This window comes from Pogoniulus pusillus, unplaced genomic scaffold, assembly GCF_015220805.1.
Source record: "Pogoniulus pusillus isolate bPogPus1 unplaced genomic scaffold, bPogPus1.pri scaffold_69_arrow_ctg1, whole genome shotgun sequence".
Taxonomy (NCBI): Eukaryota; Metazoa; Chordata; class Aves; order Piciformes; family Lybiidae; genus Pogoniulus; species Pogoniulus pusillus.
The window spans coordinates 145,099-162,652 of NW_026974716.1; the positions used below are offsets into that span (position 1 = coordinate 145,099).

Consider the following 17,554-nt stretch of genomic DNA (forward strand, 5'->3'; position numbering starts at 1 on the left):
TGTGCCAGGGTAGGTCTAGGCTGGATGTTAGGAGGAAGTTCTTCACAGAGAGAGTGATTGGCATTGGAATGGGCTGCCCAGGGAGGTGGTGGAGTCACTGTCCCTGGAGATGTTGAAGAAAAGCCTGGCTGAGGCACTTAGTGCCATGCTCTGGTTGACTGGCCAGGGCTGGGGGATAGGTTGGGCTGGATGAGCTTGGAGGTCTCTTCCAACCTGGTTGATTCTATGATTCTATGACTTGATTCTGACAAATGGAAAATTCATACTCTGACCCTCTCCCAGTACACACTGAACTCACTCCCAGGACAAACTGCACCCTTGGCACCATCCCCTTTCACTCTGGGACCTTTTCTAGTACAAATTAGACCTCCTGATCCCCTCCTAGTCCAGACTGGGCCATGTGCCAGTATAAACTGCTTTGCTTTTCCCCCTCTCATTTCTGATTTGCTTCTCTGTCACTACTAATTGAACTTCCTCCCAGTACCAGCAGAATCCCTTGGCACTTTCTGGTACAGTCTCTGCCACCACCCAGTGAAACTTGATCCCATTGTGTCTCCCAGTAAAGGCTGACTCTCTCCCAGTACAAACTGAAAATCCTAATCCTGCTCCAGTACAGAGCAGGACTTGCCTCAGTGCCATCTTGTCTCGGTTCCAATTTAAATTCCCAGAGATTCAAACACAGGTGACAGAACCAATGACAACTCATAGGATGCCCTTCCCTCTTTCCCCTTCTTTCCCAAAGAAAAGGAATTAGATGGAGAGAGAGGAAAGGTCTGCAGACCCAAATAAATGACCTCACTGCGATTTGGAAGTTAAAAGAAGAGAAGTTTAACAATAAGTAAAAGTTCTGTGAAGTAGGGAAGTTACAAAGGTGTAGAGAAGGGAAAATAAGGTACAAAATGTGTCAATATACAAGCAGCCAGGATGGCAATGGCTTCTGTCTGCCTCGTGGTGATGATGGCCACGTGGTGAAACAAAGAGCAGCAGGAAACAGGAACAGTGATGCAGGCAGGCAGAGAGAGAGAACAGAAGTCCCTCTGCTTTTATGGCTCTTTAGACAGGAACGGGAGTGGACTAACCATCATCTGGTAGTGTTCAGACCCATACCTGGGGACAGGTCAAGACCACCTGGGGGTCAGGTTCAAGATCACTCCTCCCAGGAGGGTTAACCTTGTACTCATCTGCATCTTCTGATCCCCTCCCAGTAGATACTGGGATTGGTCCCAGCACAAACTAGACCCATCTGCCTCCTTCCAGAGACTGAGTCCTTTCCCAGTATAAACTGGATTGCCTTAACCTCTCAGTGCAGACTGGTCTCTCTCACACTAAAAACTCAGTTCTCAGACACATTCCCAGCACACACTTGGACCATCCATTAGAGGCTGGATCCCCTCGGCCTCTCCCACTCACTCTACCCAGTTCCCCCCTGTCCCCTGATCCTCCCCACACCCCAGTCACCATGCCCAACCCAGAGGAGCTGAGCTTGTCTCTATCCTCACCTTTGAGCTCGGTACCTTCCAAACCCACCACTACCTCTGACTCTACCCTCCTTGCTCACTCTGACTCCAGACTTTATCCCTTCCATTGACCATTTCACCTTAATCCTAGACCCCAACCCAGCCCAAACCCCAACCCAAGCCCCAGCCCAGGCCCTGCCCTTCACAGCTGGACCTCACCTGAGCCCTGCCCAGCGCTGTCAGCAGGACATCAAAGCTTCTTCTCAGCATTGACTTGAGTCCCAGACCTCAGTGGCAGCTGAGAGCCCTCATCCTTCCCCTGGACTCCTGAGACCCAAACCTCTTCTCTGTGCTCTGACCTCTCACCTGCACTCCACCCACATCTGACTGAGTCTTCTTGGCCTCTGGCACAGGGCAGGAACTGTCAGCTTCCAGAGCAACCCCATGGCCTTGGAAGAGGAGCAGGAGGAGACCTGTGGCTGACCAGCTGATGGACACTGGCAGGAGATGGGTGGCAATGCCATGCGGAGCTGAGCTGTGCCTCAGCATCTTATGGACAGCAGCAGGCACAAGGCTGTGCAGGGGCTGGGAGGTTGCTGCTGTCTAATGAGCTGAGAGTGCAGCAGCAAAAAGGTGGCAGCAAAGGGACTGTGAGGTCACTTCTTGCTGCAGCAGCTGAAGGGCAGGCCTGACTCCTGGCTGGGCTCTGTGCTTTTGGGCTAACAGCTGCCAGTGTCCCCAGCAGGCAGCAGAAGGCCTGCGGTAGGCAAGGCACTTGTGTGAGTCCCTGTTCCTAATTCCTGGTGGCCCCTCCTGGAAGAGGCTTTAGGCCTGCCCCCTGAGTGCCTGAGGGGACAGCAGCAGGGACAGGGCTTGGAAGTCCGTGGAGAAGTTTCTGCTGTCTGCTCAGCTGCCAGCCACAAGCAGGCTGCTGGCTTGGGCCGGCATTGTGATGTCACTGGTGGCTGAGAAGCTTCTAGGGCAGCAGGAGGCACATGGCCATGGGGGTGAGGGCACTGAAACTGCAACCCCTTTGTGTCCTTGGCCAGCAGCAGGCACAGGGCTGAGCTGGGCACTGTGACATCCGTTGTGGCTGCCAAGCTGAGAGGCAGCAGCAGGGAGGTGTTGGGTGTTGGTTTGGAGCTGGAGATTCTGCTCTGTGCTGTCCCCAGTCAAAAGGCACTGCAGGCTCTGGCAGGGATCATTACTAATGCCCTGGGATGAAGCAAAGCCTGCAGAGAGTGAAGAAGGCCAAGTGCAGAGGAGCTGTGGCATCAGGAGTATGGCCACCCAGACACGGGGGGTGTCCCTCGTGGACTCAACACTGCTGTGACCACATCTGCAATGTTGGTGTCTGGTTTGGGAAATTCCTGTTCTGGAAGAATGGAGGAGAACTGAAGAGGCTCCAGAGGGTATCTGCCAGGATTGGGGTGGAGACACAGAGGGACTGAGGCTTCTGTAACCTGCTGAAGTGCAGGCTCAGAGCACTATGGCTGTGGTGTGCCCCTGCTTGAAGAGTGGTATGAGGAAGCCTTTGGTGTTGGTGGGAAGAGAAGAAAACCTTCACAAAGTGCAACTTGTGAGATTCTGCCTGGAGGTGAGGACAAAGAAAAGTCACCCAAAGGGTACCCTGTGGTGCCAGAGGTCATGGCTCTGTGTTTCTAGAACCGGACACGGAGAGTACAGACAGTGAGGGTGTAGAAATGTCATGGTGAGAGCTGGTAGGAAAGCAAGAAGGGTGTCAGGAGCTGGGGCAGTGTCATGGAGAGTAGCAGAAGCCCTTAGCAGGCCTCCCTGTTGTGAAGGTTATAGTGTCTCACATTAATGCCAAGAGCATCGCAAAACCAAAACAATCCTTCAGCCCCATGAGAAATTCTCTCCCTGGTCGAGATAAAAGGTAAACAATGGCCACTGTTTTGGCTAGGGGGAACGGCAGTTCTCATGCCCGCTCCACACCTGGTGTGGGCCGAGCTTGGGGTGGTCTTAGAAGTTGTTTTGGTAAAAGTTCTCCAATTGTATGGATTGATTATAACTTTGTGCCAATCTGTAAGAATAACGTAGAATAGCCTGGGCTGGAGGGTTACACCTCTTTGAACATTATAAATGGTGTGCCTGCCTGGATCAGGAGCTTGCTGGTGCCTGCTCCTACCTGCTCGCTCGCTAGCCTGCCTGCCTGCCTCTCTCCTGCCCCGGCGACCTCTCACTGCTGATCGGCCCTGCCCGACGAGGGGCCCGCAGAGGCCTGAAGCTGCTTGGGCCCCATCCTGACGAACAAAGGGACACTGCCCAAACTTCGAATCCTGCTAATCTGGACCACTGAATCGTGAGTAAACCAAAGAAAAGACTCTTCTACCTAAAGACTGAATAACTTTAAAGACTCAAAAGAACTCTAAGGAAATCAGAGACTCTCTTTATTTGCTATTTTCTGAAATGTTATTCTACAACCTCAAATCAAAAGAACTCACATGAGGAATTTAGTTTGGGAGGGGAATCTCCGTGCTTGAGCAATAAACCACTTGAAATCCACAAGTGAGCCATCGTGTATTTTCCCCATAACCTCCCAAACTACCTTCTGTGACAGGCAGAAAGAGCTGCAGGCATGTGATGGTGTGGCACAGCCTGCAGCAAGGGTGGCCAAGGGCTCTGGCCAGGCTGAACAGCCCCAAATGTCTTTGTCCATCTGTCTGTGACACTTGGCTCTGCCACCCAGGCCTGGGAGATGAAACTTTCTTTTGAGGCTCTACCTAGGGGCTGAGCTCAGGGCTTGGCCTTTGTGCTTCATAGACCAAGCAGTTTTCACCTCTGCAGTTTGCCTTTGCCTCCCTGCACTCATGGCCTCCACTGAGCTGCTCCAACAAGTCCTTGGGGAGGCTTTCTCAGGAACAGCCCTCAGTGGGGCTCAGCAATGCTTCAAGGGACTTTGAGTTTTTCCTTCTGACTTAGACTTCTTGAGAGGTCTCTTCAATCCCCTGGCAGCTTCTCAAGTTCATGCAGTGGGCCTCAAGTGCCCTCAGGAGCTGTTTTTCTCTCGGCAATTACACTCAGGCTGTGTTGCAGGCTGTGCTGCCTGCTACCACTGCTTGCTGCGGGACCGCTGTAAACAAGCCCATAGACCAGTATGGTGCAGGCCAGCCCCGAGGGTCTGCAGACAATTCAATGTGAATTATGCAGAAGCCCATTTTATTGATGTACAGCCCAAATAGATACACTCAACCAGCAGAGCACAGGCCTACACATTAGCATAATTAGTCAGGGACAACCCACCACATCTGCATACGTACATGCCTCGTTATTCTCGTTAGCGAAGGTCCAGTATCTCCCCCTGCTGAGATAAGGTGCCCAGCTGCATGTGAGACCCAAGGGCTGTTATTACAAGGTTCTGCCTGTTGTCACTTCTCTTCACTCCATTCCCACAGCTCTCCTGCACCTGCACCTCTTCTGCATTCTGCATTCCCACACCCCTGCCCCCACCCCCTGCCAGGGGTTGGGGGGGAAAAACAAGCAGCCACTTCCTGCCACTTAATCCACTCACTGGCCTCCACAGCCTCCAAGCACCCTCCGGGACTGGGTTGGAACCAAACTATAGTCTGGCCCCCGACAGTGTCTGAGAGACAGTGAACCTGCCCCCTGGTTAAAAAGTTTGAGGACCCCTGCTCTAGAGGCAGCCTCAGCCTCTGGCTTCTGCCCAGTGCCTCTTGTCCTTGTGGCTGTGCCATGGCCATGGGCCTGACCCAGCATCTGCAGCTCAACTTTGCCTTTCCTGCTGTGCTAGTTTGAAGCAGGCTAGAATGTTTTGGTGAGAAGAACTAGATCATAGGCTGTGAAAGGAAAACAATGCTGATGTCTACTCCCCTCAGAGTCTTGCTGAAGAAGAAAGGAAAACATTAGATAACGCTCTGGCCATTTTTTCACTCACTCTGCCTTCAGCTGCTGGCAGAGCAACATCTTACTCCCCAACCTCACTTTCCATTTGGACTAACCTTTGCTTCTTAACCTCTTGGCTGAACCTCTGTTCTTCCAAAGGACTGGGGTAAGGTTGAGAGGGGCAGGGGGAAGGTGCAGGGGTGGTTGAGAGCCCCTCCTGGGGACTCAGGTTTCTGGGAGGGGAGTTGTGTTTCTGTATTACTTTTATCTTGTATATTTCTGTATAATACTGTATATACTGTAAATAGCTGCTTGTACATTGTACCAGCTGTAAATAAATAGCTTCATTCATATTCCCAGAGTCCGACTGAGTCTAGTCGGGGTGATTTCTAAAGTGTGGGAGGGCAGGGAACACCCAAACCATCACACCTGCAAAGAAGCCTTCACAACAAAGGCAATATCTGGAAACTCCCTTTGCCTTTGCCTTTGCCTTTGCCTTTGCCTTTGCCTTTGCCTTTGCCTTTGCCTTTGCCTTTGCCTTTGCCTTTGCCTTTGCCTTTGCCTTTGCCTTTGCCTTTGCCTTTGCCTTTGCCTTTGCCTTTGCCTTTGCCTTTGCCTTGCTGTCACCTCCAGGCAGTGTCTCCATGGCTCCTGGCTCTGTCCCAGCCCCACTGCCCACACAAGGTCCCGGGGCCCCAGAGGGCAGACACAGCATGGGAAAGGTTCAGTCAGGGCTGACAAAGCTTTGATGCCAGTGAGGACCTTCAGCTCACAGCTCTCTCACCCCCCCTCCTGTTTTGGCAGCCTCCCCCAGTCCCTGTCCCCTGAGCAGCCTTGGTCATGGTTCATGTGAGGCTTTACAGACAGCTCTGCTCCGGGGTCTGCCAGGGCAAGAAGAGAGGCTGCTCAGGGCTGTCCCTACCCTCAAAGCAGCCCTTGCTCAGGAGGACGGAGATGGCCTCAAAAGCAAACTGATCCTGAACTCTGGAGTGACAGGCAAGTGTTGGAAATGGCCACTGGGAGATGCTGGGTGGTGACAAAGGCCCTCAGCCACATCCACTGTGCACACCAACTTGAGCACAGACTGACCACTCCTGCACCTCTGTGTCTTCTACTCCTTCCACAGGACCTGGCTGTGCACCACAAACACCCCTGATGTGAGTCCTCTTCCCTGCACTGTCATTCCCTACAAGGTAGACTCTGCCACTTCCCTCTCTAAGGACTGTACAGCCCAGTCCACCTCCTCCAGAGCTATTCTCACCTTCCTTGACCAAATTCTGCCTCCCCTGCCCTGTTCTGAGCAGATCCCAGTCTAATCTGGCCCTATAGCCATGCCCACCACTCCAGGTTGCTCTGAGCAGCCCCACCACAGCCCCAGCTCCTCTGAGGAGCTCAGCAGCTGCTGGTAGTGGAGAGGAGTGAGCCCAGAGATGGGGCACAAGGCATGAGGCATGTGGAGATGTTCTGGTCTGATGGCTCTGCTGCTCTCTGGAGACCAGCTCTGTGCCAGCAGTGCCCCTGGCATGTCCCTGCCTGCAGTCCCAACACTGCCACGCAGCAGGAGGATGCCCAAGCAGCCAGAGCTCTCAGGCAATGCCCCAGCATAGAGGCTTATCAGGAAAGTGTGGAAGGGAAGAGAGAGCATCTTAAGATAGCCCAATGTTGTGGAGGGCCTGTAGGCCTAAAATTAGGGTTGTTTATGGCTTGCCCTGCCTGGACATGTTTTTCAGCCTAAACCAGACATAAACACATAACAAGCACAAAGGGGGGCAACAGACTGGGTGCCAAGGAGTCTGGCCTGCCTAGGGTCTATGTTGTATAAGGTGTTTGTAAACATATTGAGTAAGCCCCAACATGCCCAGCTCATGTCTGTCTACTGCAAGGCCCATGTGATTCCCATATCTGGGGAAAGTCCAGGCAAGTGGCTTTTGCCTATTATGGTAAGGTTTGGCTGACTGCCAGCCTGGTTGGTCATTCTTGTGGCCAAGGGGCCATTAATCTTGGCCCACATTCAATAAATAGGGGTACACAGGTAAACAACGTGCTTGGACTCCCCTGCATAGCTCTGACTCACTTGCAGCTTGGACTCCCCTGCCTGTGTACTCACTCGCAGATCTCACTTAAGCTTGCCTATATATATGTGGAGCCCATAGTCTCCCAGCCAGCTGTGCACACTTGCACACCACTGTGTTATCAGGACCAGATCCTGTATTGCCTGCCTTTACCTATGGAGTGCAGACTCCCAGCAGCCATGCACACCTTTCACGCCCACTGCCTATCACTGCCTGGTAAGTGCCACTGCCGCTGAGTTACCAGGAGCAGACTCCACTTGTCTGCACACGATCGGCCTGTCTGGCCAGCGTTAGATCATGCTGAGACAGCAGGACATCCTACCTCTGCACCTGAGATCCTGCCTAGGAATCCCTGGACAGAGCATCCAGAAGAATCCAGCAGCACAAGGTCAGAGACTATTTCCCCACAAGTCGGAAAGATTCTCCTTTCCCCAGAAGCCAGAGGATTCCAGCCTCAAAGTCCACGGGCAAAGACTCCTCTGAGGTTTGGACACTAGTAATAGGCTGTGACGTAGCCCTGGAGGGTGGTTGATAATTAATCAAAACTTGTGAGTAAATGCATTAATGCCTCTGTAATATCTGTTGTCTCTGCCATAGAACAGAATCAGTTTCCAGCCCATTCTGCTGGGCAAATAGCATATAGACCCCAAACGGTATTTGCCACGGGGAAAACTCCTCTCTCTGTTTATAGTTTGAGTGTTTGCTGGTTAGCAATAAGTTACTGTAGATATTTAGCCTAGAATGTTTTCATGACTGTGTAGAATCTTTTTAATATTAAAATACAGTGGTTGGGGGTGGCAGAGTTCAGAATATTGAGTTTGTGATGGTTTGGGGGTTACCCCGCCCCCCCCCACTTTTTGTATTTTGCCCCAGCTAACTCAGACGGACCCTGGGAATATAGATGAAGCAATTTATTTACAGCTAGCAGAATTTACAAGCAGCTATTTACAATATATACAGTTATATACAATTATATACAGAAATATACAAAAGATAAACAATACAAAAGCACAACTCCCCTCCCAGAAACCTGAGTCCCCAGGAGGGGCTCTCAAACCACCCCCACACCTCCCCCCGGTCCCTCTCAACCTTACCCCAGTTCTCAGGAAGAAAAGAGGTGCAGCCAAGAGGTTAGGGAGCAGGGTTAGTAGGAGCAAGGTTACTGAGATGTGACCAGGTCTAAGGCAAAAGCAAGAGTGAGAAAACAAAATGGAGAAAAAGTCTTTCTTCTTCCCAGAGTTCTCAGCATGACTGTGAGAGAAGTTGACATCAATTGTTTTAATTTCACTGCCTGTTATCTAGTTCTGTTACCAAAACATTCCAGCTTGCTTCAAGCTAGCACAAGTTTAATAAATACATATTTTATAGAATATTATCTCGCACCAATTAATTTCTCCCCTCCGCCAAAGTCAGTGTAGGCAGCAGAATACCCTTCCATGACACCCAGGCACTGGGGCACCCTGGCACTGCTGCTGTGCTGAGAACTCTGCCCCACCACCTCTGTGCACAGGCACTGCCCTGCAGCTCCAAGGAGGGCTTGGAGGTAGGAGCTCAGAGAAACAAGTTCCTGCAGAGTCCTGTCTTGTGTTGAGCACACAGGGAGTACAGCTCCTCATGTCTGAAGCCTCTGGGTCACACCAGACAGATCAAAACTGAACCAGAAGTGGTCTGAAGAAAGATATTTCTGTGGGAACAATATTATAACAAGGGTAACACCACCAGCAGAAGCCAGAATTAGAGCAGCTAGGCTGGGCCTACGCAGAGTGACACCAGAGCTGCTCTGCAGCAGAAGACAAAAAGTTTATTGCTTTTGAAACCATCCAGTGAGCAGTTTGCTCAGGGCAGTCTTCAGCTCCTGGTTCCTCAGGCTATAGATGAGAGGGTTCACTGCTGGAGGCACCACAGAGTACAGAACTGAAACAACCAGATCCAGGGATGGGGAGAAGATGGAGGAAGGCTTCAGGTTGGCAAAAAATCCAGTGCTGATAAAGAGGGAGACCACAGCCAGGTGAGGGAGGCAGGTGGCAAAGGCTTTGTGGCGTCCCTGCTCAGAGGGTATCCTCAGCACTGCCCTGAAGATCTGCACATAGGACACCACAATGAACACAAAGCAGCCAAATAATAAGCAGGCACTGACCACAGTAAGCCAAACTTCCCTGAGGTAGGCTCTGGAGCAGGAGAGCTTGAGGATCTGGGGGACTTCACAGAAGAACTGGGCCACAGCATTGCCCTCGCAGAGGGGCAGGGAAAAGGTATTGGCTGTGTGCAGCAGAGCATTAAGAACTGCAGAGGCCCAAGCAGCTGCTGCCATGTGGGCACAAGCTCTGCTGCCCAGGAGGGTGCCATAGTACAGGGGTCTGCAGATGGCAACGTAGCGGTCGTAGGCCATGATGGTGAGGAGAAAAAACTCTGCTGACATGAAAAAGACAAACAGAAAGACCTGAGCAGCACATCCTGCATAGGAGATGTCCCTGGTGTCCCTCAGGGAATTTACTATGGATTTTGGCACAGTGGTGGAGATGGCTCCCAGGTCAAGGAGGGCGAGGTTCATGAGGAAGAAGTACATGGGGGTGTGCAGGTGGTGGTGCCAGGCGATGGTGGCGATGATGAGGCTGTTGCCCAGGAGGGCAGTCAGGTAGGTGGCCAGGAAGAGGCAGAAGTGCAGCAGCTGCATCTGTTGTGTGCCTGCGAATGGCAGGAGGAGGAATTGGCTGATGGAGCTGCTGTTGGACATTGCCTGCCTCTGGCCATGGAGACCTGTCCAAGGAGGAAAAGGAGTTACAAGTGAGGAGACACTTCTCTCTGAAAAGAAAGGTTCAGTGCCCACAGAACAGCCTCTGCCTTAGCTGAATGAGGAAGGGCTCAGCTCATTCCCCATCCTCACCAACTACTGGCAGGCTTCAGCACAGCTCCAAATGCAGCTTGGACACTTAGTTGCCATGAAGAAACCTCTGGGGCAGGACCTCCAGAGTCAGTGCCAGAGCACAAAGCGACCACATCCCAGCACCAGTCCTACGCAGCAGGATTCCTGTGGCTCGATGGAGACTCAGGGACCAGCACTGCAGAGCTCTGCAAACAATGAAGTGAAGGCACAAAGGCAGAGGGGCTTGATGTGAAGCCTTCTCCTTACCCAGCTCTGCTCCCTGCACCTCACATGGTGCAACTGAAAAGCTTTTGGCATCCTTCTGTGTGCACACCGCAGGACCCTTCAGCTGCGTGTGCAGATGTGTGATGGTTTGGGTGTTACTCCCCATGCTTTGGAAATCACCCAGACTAGGCTCAGCCGGCTCTGGAAATTGAATGAAGCTTTGTACTTACAGCTGGCACAATATCCAAGCAGATATTTACAATATATACAGTTATAGACAGAAATAGACAAGGTAAAAGGTAATACAGGAACACAACTCCCCTCCCAGAAACCTGAGTCCCCAGGAGGGCTCTCAACCACCCTTCCACCTTCCTTCCATCCCTCTACCTTACCCAAGACTTTGCCTTATGCTCAAAGTTAGGAAGCAGGTGAATTAGTCACACAGACATCAGGCTAAGTTAGAGAGAGAGAAGTGCAGCCCACAAAGCCCAGACAGCATCTGTCTTATCTATACTTTTGTTCCTGTTCTTATGCATCTCAGCAAGCCTACGAGTGAAGTAGACATCGCCACTGTTTTCACAGCCTGTAAGCTAACTCTTCTCACCAAAACATTCTAGCTAGCTTCAAACTAGCACAAGATGCCAAGGCCATGACTCATGACCTGGAGCCCAGAGCTTTGAGGGCACTGCCTCTGCTGGGTAGGAGAGGAGTCCAAAAGGTTGCATTGGGAAAAGTGTTTGCAGGGCAGAGTGGCACAGAGCTGCTTGATGCCCTTTGCCAGGGTCTTTGGCAGCAGATCTCTCTCCACCTGCCTGCCCATGTCTCTGCTGTCCCTGCCAGCAGCTGCTTCTCTGTGCCCAGGTCTCTCCCTGTCCCTGCTGACAGAGCTCAACCTACCTGCTGTGTGCTCAGCTCTACCCTGCAGATGCCTCCCAGCAGCTGGGCACTGCCCAGGCTAATCTCGAGGTGTGCAGAGACTCAGGAGCAGCTCAGGGAAGCACAAAGGGCACCTGAGGCTTCAGTGTCTTCTGCAGAGTGGAGAACTAAATTCTATCCTCACCCAGCCCACCAAGGAGAGCAAAATCCAAAGCCAAGACTGCTTCCCTTCCAGAAAAGGCAGCCCTGATCTTCTGGAAAGCTCCTTCAGAACTGCCCAGGGGGGAGCTGCAGCTGTGAGCAAACCTGACCCCTGCAGCACCCTCTCCTCAGCAGAAGAACCCTGCCCTGCCAGGGGTGGCTTTGTCCAATCAGTGCTTCTGCCCACAGTGCCATGGGGCAGGCTGAGACCTGAGCCTGGCAGGCAGCAGAGTCCCTGCCCCTGCACACAGCCCCTGGGCTGCAGGGACTCTGCTCTGCAGGACAGCCCTGCCCACCTCTGCCTGCACCCCAGGGCTGCACAGCTCTCCAGAATGGCCTGAGGAGAGCCTCTGGGCAGGAGTCCTCCTTACAGACCTCATCAGCTCAGGCTGTGGCAGCTGTAGGAGATGCCTTCAGGACCTGCACCTGCATTGCCCTTCACCCACAGATTCACCATGTCAGCAGCTGCAGTGACTTCTCCTTCAGCGAGCTCTCAGCATCCTCCCGGTCCTGGCCACCTTGAAGCTCTCTCTGCCTCCCTCATCTGCCTGAGATGCCCTGGCAGTGCCCTCAGCCCTGCTGTGCTGTGCAGAGGAGCTGCTCCTGGCCAGAGCTGTCTCTTTTCAGTGTTGCCTGCTTTCAGTAGCTCCCTCCAGCCCAAGAGTCCAGCCCAGATCAGCAGCCCTGGGCATGTTAATGACCTCTCTGGTGGCTTTGGTGCCAGGTAAGCTTCAGAGACTGAGAGGAAGATAATGAAACCTCTCCAGAAGTTGAAGTCAGCTTCAGACTCTGAAGTTTCTTGCAGTGTTAATGGGTCCCAGTGAGGACACTGCTGGGAAGGTGTCCTCAGGCTCTGGTTAGGGCAGAGAACTGGAAGCAGTGCTGAGAGGTCAGGAGAAGCAGGGGAAGGTGGCTCTGATGCTGAGCACACCTGGAGGGGTTTCATTAATCCAAAGGGCTAAGCCTTGACTTCCCCACCCTAGGAAGGGAGATCCTGTCCCTCACTCACTCCTTAGGGCTCTTCCTGAGGCAGTAGAATGTGGACAGGAGCAATGCCAAGGGCAGGACTATGGCACAAACCCTGCCAGGCTCCCGAGGATGGACAAGGAGGCACTGAGGCCCCAGGGCTGGAAGGAGGAGTTGTCTCCTCAGAGGCAGCAATGGCACAGACAACAGCCAGAAGCAAAGGCATGAAGAGCTTGGCTCTGCCAGGCCCTTTGAGCTCTTCCACACTCCTATGTCCTCTCCACCTCAGGCTGTCCTGTGCTGCTGCATCCCCTCAGCCTCTTTCCCTGCGGGCTGTAGTCACCACCCAGCTGCCCACCTTGCTGCCACCTTCCTTTGCTGCTGTCTCTGCATCCTCCCTGGGTGTTCCTTGAAGCACAAAGCCTTGGGCTGCTGCAGGCCCCTGCTGGGTGATGTCTTGTAGCAGAGAACTGTCCTGGAAGGGACATTCCTTTCTCCTCATGCCCAGCCTGGACCTCCCCAGCTGCACTTTGTGGCTTTATTTCTTTCTTTTGCAGTTTGTCAATACACAGAAAAGCTTCTCCATGTCTCAAACCACTTCTCAGAGACTCTCTGCTTCTCTGCTGTCCTCACTCTCCACACCACTGAGCCCACAGCCTTCAGCTTCTATCTGCTGGTCGTGTGTTTGAGGCCCCCAAACCCCATCCTCACAGGTCTCAGGGCATTCCCTCAGGGGGTTGCAGATGAAAATGTAGTCGTCCCAGGCCAAGAAAGAGACTTTGTGCCAAGTGGGTTTGAACTGCAAGAGAGGAGACTGAGACTGGACAAAAGGAAGAAATATTTTGTGGTGAGGGTGGCAGGAGACTGGCACAGGTTGCCCAGAGGTGACAAGGCTGGTGAAAGGCCTGGAACACAAAGCCTATGAAGAGAGGCTGAGGGAGCTGGGGGTGTGCAGCCTGCAGAAGAGGAGGCTCAGGGCAGACCTCATTGATGTCTACAGCTACCTGAAGGCAGGCTGGAGCCAGGTGGGGTTGGCCTATTCTCCCAGGCAAGCAGCACCAGAACAAGGGGTCCCAGTCTCAAGTTGTGCCAGGGGAGGTCTAGGCTGGATGTTAGGAGGAAGTTCTTCACAGAGAGAGAGATTGGCATTGGAATGGGCTGCCCAGGGAGGTGGTGGAGTCGCTGTCTCTGGAGGTGTTCAAGCAAAGCCTGGGTGAGGCACTCGGTGCCATGGTCTGGTTGACTGGATAGGGCTGGGTGCTAGGTTGGGCTGGATGAGCTTGGAGGTCTCTTCCAGCCTGGTTGATTCTATGATTCTATGTCTCATCCCTGGAGGTGTCCAAGGTCAGGAACTTTGAGCAGCCTGCACTAGCAGAAGCTGTCCCTGCCCATGGTCAGGGGGTTGGCCTGGATGCTCTTCTGCATCTCTTCCAACCCAAACCATTCCATCATTCATTGATTCGAGGATCCCAAACTGCTTCTCCACTGCACTGCAGATGCCTACATACACCCTGGGGCTGTTCTCATCTGGCTCAGACAACAGCACTCCCAGAACAAGCAAGAGCTGACACTGCCAGGGCAGGAATGGCCATGGCTGTGCACAGACAAGCCACAACTCAAATGCACCTCACTCAGGAGGAGACTTTGGCAGTTTAATGAATTTGGTGGAGTCCAGCAAAGCTAACAGAGATTTAACCAGGCTCAGGTGGGTGCCAAGGGTCACTCCATTACTGACAACATGGGAGAATTATGCACAGGAAAATCAATTTGGGGTAGGATTAGAGAGATTGTGAGAGGAAAATCTCCTTGGGGCAGGACTGGAATGGTTTTACCTGGAGACTGGAATCAGAAGCATACAGGAAGCCCTTCTGTTGAGTCCCAAGGTCATGAATTGACTCCCTCACTCTCTAAACAACTTGAGAGAGCAGCCTAGGTGGCCTTAGATCCAGTCCTAGTCCCAGACTTAGTCACTGGGTTGGGACTCAGAGAGTTTGGGTGCAGGGGTTTCAGTGGCAGTGCTTTACCATGGTCCTGTGGGTCCTGTAGAACTGGAAGGCAGCAGCAGCAGTTGGAAAGTCCTTAAACTGTTCTGGTGAATCATGACCTCAGGCTGTGGGATTTCCTAGCAGCAGTTCAAAAGTCAAAGCCCAACAATTGGTTACAATCAATGCAGGGATTTAGATCAGGATTCCACAGAGTTTGGCCCATGGTCCCCATCTTGAGGTCCCTCAGCTCAGGAGCTGTGAAGAGAGAGGAAAGCAGTGAAGAGTGAGGCAACGTGTTTGGGTAGCTCAGCCTTCCCCTTGCCCTTTGTTACCAGCTTGCCAGTTTTACTCATCCTGGAGGACTCCTTCCTCTGACCTTCCTGCTCTGCCTCACTGTCGTGGTACTGAGTTTAGGGAAATTCAGGGAGTAACATGTGAGGCTGATTTATAAAAGTTTAAAGTGATTTATTACTAAAAATCCTAAAATCCCCTTCCCAAACTTATTCATAGCTGTCCCTCATGAGTTCTTTGTTCGCAGCTGAGAATAAAAATGCAGAACGGCTGAAATAAAGTCTGGGATTCTAAGAAAGTTCTGAATCTTGAGAAATTAAATAAAGAGTTTATCATTTACTCACTGTCCAAATGCAGTCTTCTGAAGAGTTCAAAGCATTTACCAGTTGCAGTGAGATGTTTGAGGTTTCGCAGGTCAGATCCAGTCGGGCGCCGGCGTGTGCGGCTGACGGGGTCAGACGCTGTCCTGCTTCATGTCGCGCCGGCTTGTAGCTTCCATGTTCTGCACGATTAGGAGTGAGAAGAAGGCGAGAGGATGTAGAGGTGTAGAGAGGTGCAGAGAGGTGCTCAATTAAAGCAAGTCCAGTATTTTACAGTGCTCAGAAGGGAGGTGCCCAACCAACTCAGGCGATTTTTACGTTAATGTTACAGATTGGTATAAAATTATAATCAACTTACACCATTGGATAATTTTACCATAAACAACTTACAGGACCACCCAGGGGACAGCCCCCAACGAATGTGCTTCGTGTACCCACAATGTCTGAAAACCCCAAGGCCTTTATTGCAAAACATAACCATGTTTATGTCTTTGCTCTTCTGAGGGGGAGATTCCTCCCAGGGCCTGTATGTCTGCTGGTGCTGCAGCTACTTCAGTGCAAGCAGATAGAAAATATTGGTTTGACTTTTGCAATAGAAGGTCTCTGAGCTACAATTTTCTGTACAAATGAAAACTCTACAAAAAAAGGCTCCACTTTCTTCCATGACACTCACAGACCTCTGGAAACTTCTTTTTATTCTTTCCATGCCTTGAAAGGTTCAGCTCCAGCCATACTTTGGCCTTCCTGACCCTGTCCCTACACAACAGTTCAGTGTCCTCTTCCCAGGATCCCACTCCCTGCCTCCACTGCCTGTGCAGCTCCTTCTTGCCCTTCAGTTTGACCAGCAGATCTTGAGCAGGCTGCCCAGGAAGGTGGTGGAGTCATCATCACTAGAGGTGTTACCTGATCTCTTACACCTCTGTGAGAGTTTGGGTGTTACCTGCCCCCCCCCCCCCTTTGGAAAATCACCCAGATTAGACTCAGTGGCTCTGGAAATTGAATGAAGCTTTATATTTACAGCTTAGCATGATACACAAGCAGATACTTACAACAGACACAGTTATATACAAGTTAAAAAGTAATACAGAAACACAACTCCCCTCTCAGAAACCTGAGTCCCCAGGAGGGGCTCCCAACCACCCTTCCACCTTTCCCCCCACCCCTCTACCTTACCCAAGACTTTGGCTTATGCTCAAGGTAGCTTGGAGGGTTGGCCAGGGGGATTAGGAAGCAGATGGATTAGTCACACAGACAGTAGGTTAGGGCAGAGAGAAGTGCAGCCCACAAAGTCCAAAAAGTGATTCCCTTATCTATGTTTGTGTTCTTGTTCTTACACATCTCTGCAAGCCTATGAGTGAAGTAGACGTCACTATTGTTTCCTTTTCACAGCCTGTACTCTAATTCTTCTCACCAGAACATTCTAGCTAGCTTCAAACTAGCACACCCTGGAGGCCCACAGGGGTTATTGTTCATCCTGATGCAGGCCTGGGCACTGCCCCTTGAAAAACTTTACAAGTTTGTGTTGGCCAAATGCCAGGTTTTGTCCAAGTCCTCCTGGACTACAACTACCTGAAGGGGCATTGTAGCCAGGTGGGGGTTGGTCTCTTCTCCCAGACAACCACCAATAGAACAAGGGGACACAGTCTCAAGTTGTGCCAGGGGAAGTACAGTCTGGATGTTAGGAGGAAGTTCTTCACAGAGAGTGATTGGCATTGGAATGGGCTGCCCAGGGAGGTGGTGGAGTCACTGTCCCTGGAGGTGTTCAAGACAAGACTGGATGAGGCACTTAGTGCCATGATCTAGTTGCTTGGATAGCGCTGGGTGCTAGGTTGGACTGGATGATCTTGGAGGTCTCTTCCAACCTGGTTGATTCTATGATTCTATGGCTGCAGCTCCATGCTGCCAGCTGTTGATGTTTGTGTGCAGCTGCCTCACCCTGACTGTGCTGAGCTGTCAACACAAGGTCACAGCAGGAGAAACTGCAGGATACTACAGCTACTAAAAGCAGTCACTGCTTTTGTGCTGCCCAGAGCAGGAATCAGCACAACAATCCTCTTGGAAATGCCAAGTGAGGACACAAAGCCAGGGGTAGTGAACAGAGAGCAGAGCTGGGCTGCTTGGAGAGGAATGCTTGAGGATGATTAAAATGAAGAACTTGGAAGGACAAAGAAGGAGAAGGAACACCAAAGGTTCATTTGAGATCTGCTGTGGCCTGCTTAGGGTTACTGCCTGGCAGCCCTGCAGCAAGGGGGGCAAAAAAATAGCACAGCTGATCTCTTCAGGCTGATGTCTGCTTACTGCCATGGTCATGGGGAACCTGAGTGCTCTCCCTGCAGTCATCATGGGAAGAGCTGTGGTGGAAGTAAATGAACAATCCCTCATCCTGGAAGGAATCTCAGGAGGTGTCTAGGCCAAGCAAAACCACTGTCAGTGG

At 51.9% G+C, this 17,554-nt stretch overlaps 1 protein-coding gene across 1 annotated transcript; it reads right to left on the reverse strand.

Moving 5' to 3' along the window:
• Nucleotides 1-8,742: 8,742 nt before the first annotated feature.
• On the reverse strand, nucleotides 8,743-11,415 carry LOC135174499 (olfactory receptor 14A16-like). Its single transcript, XM_064141748.1, has 2 exons — nucleotides 11,379-11,415; nucleotides 8,743-10,150 (listed from the first exon to the last, which is right to left on the reverse strand). Exon 2 carries the CDS (start codon nucleotides 10,125-10,127, stop codon nucleotides 9,195-9,197), a length of 933 nt encoding a protein of 310 aa, XP_063997818.1. The 5' UTR covers nucleotides 10,128-10,150; nucleotides 11,379-11,415; the 3' UTR covers nucleotides 8,743-9,194.
• Nucleotides 11,416-17,554: the final 6,139 nt, after the last annotated feature.

Excerpts from the sequence above, each read along its gene's own strand:
- LOC135174499 (XM_064141748.1), bottom strand. The coding sequence starts at position 10,127 with ATGTCCAACAGCAGCTCCATCAGCCAATTCCTCCTCCTGCCATTCGCA.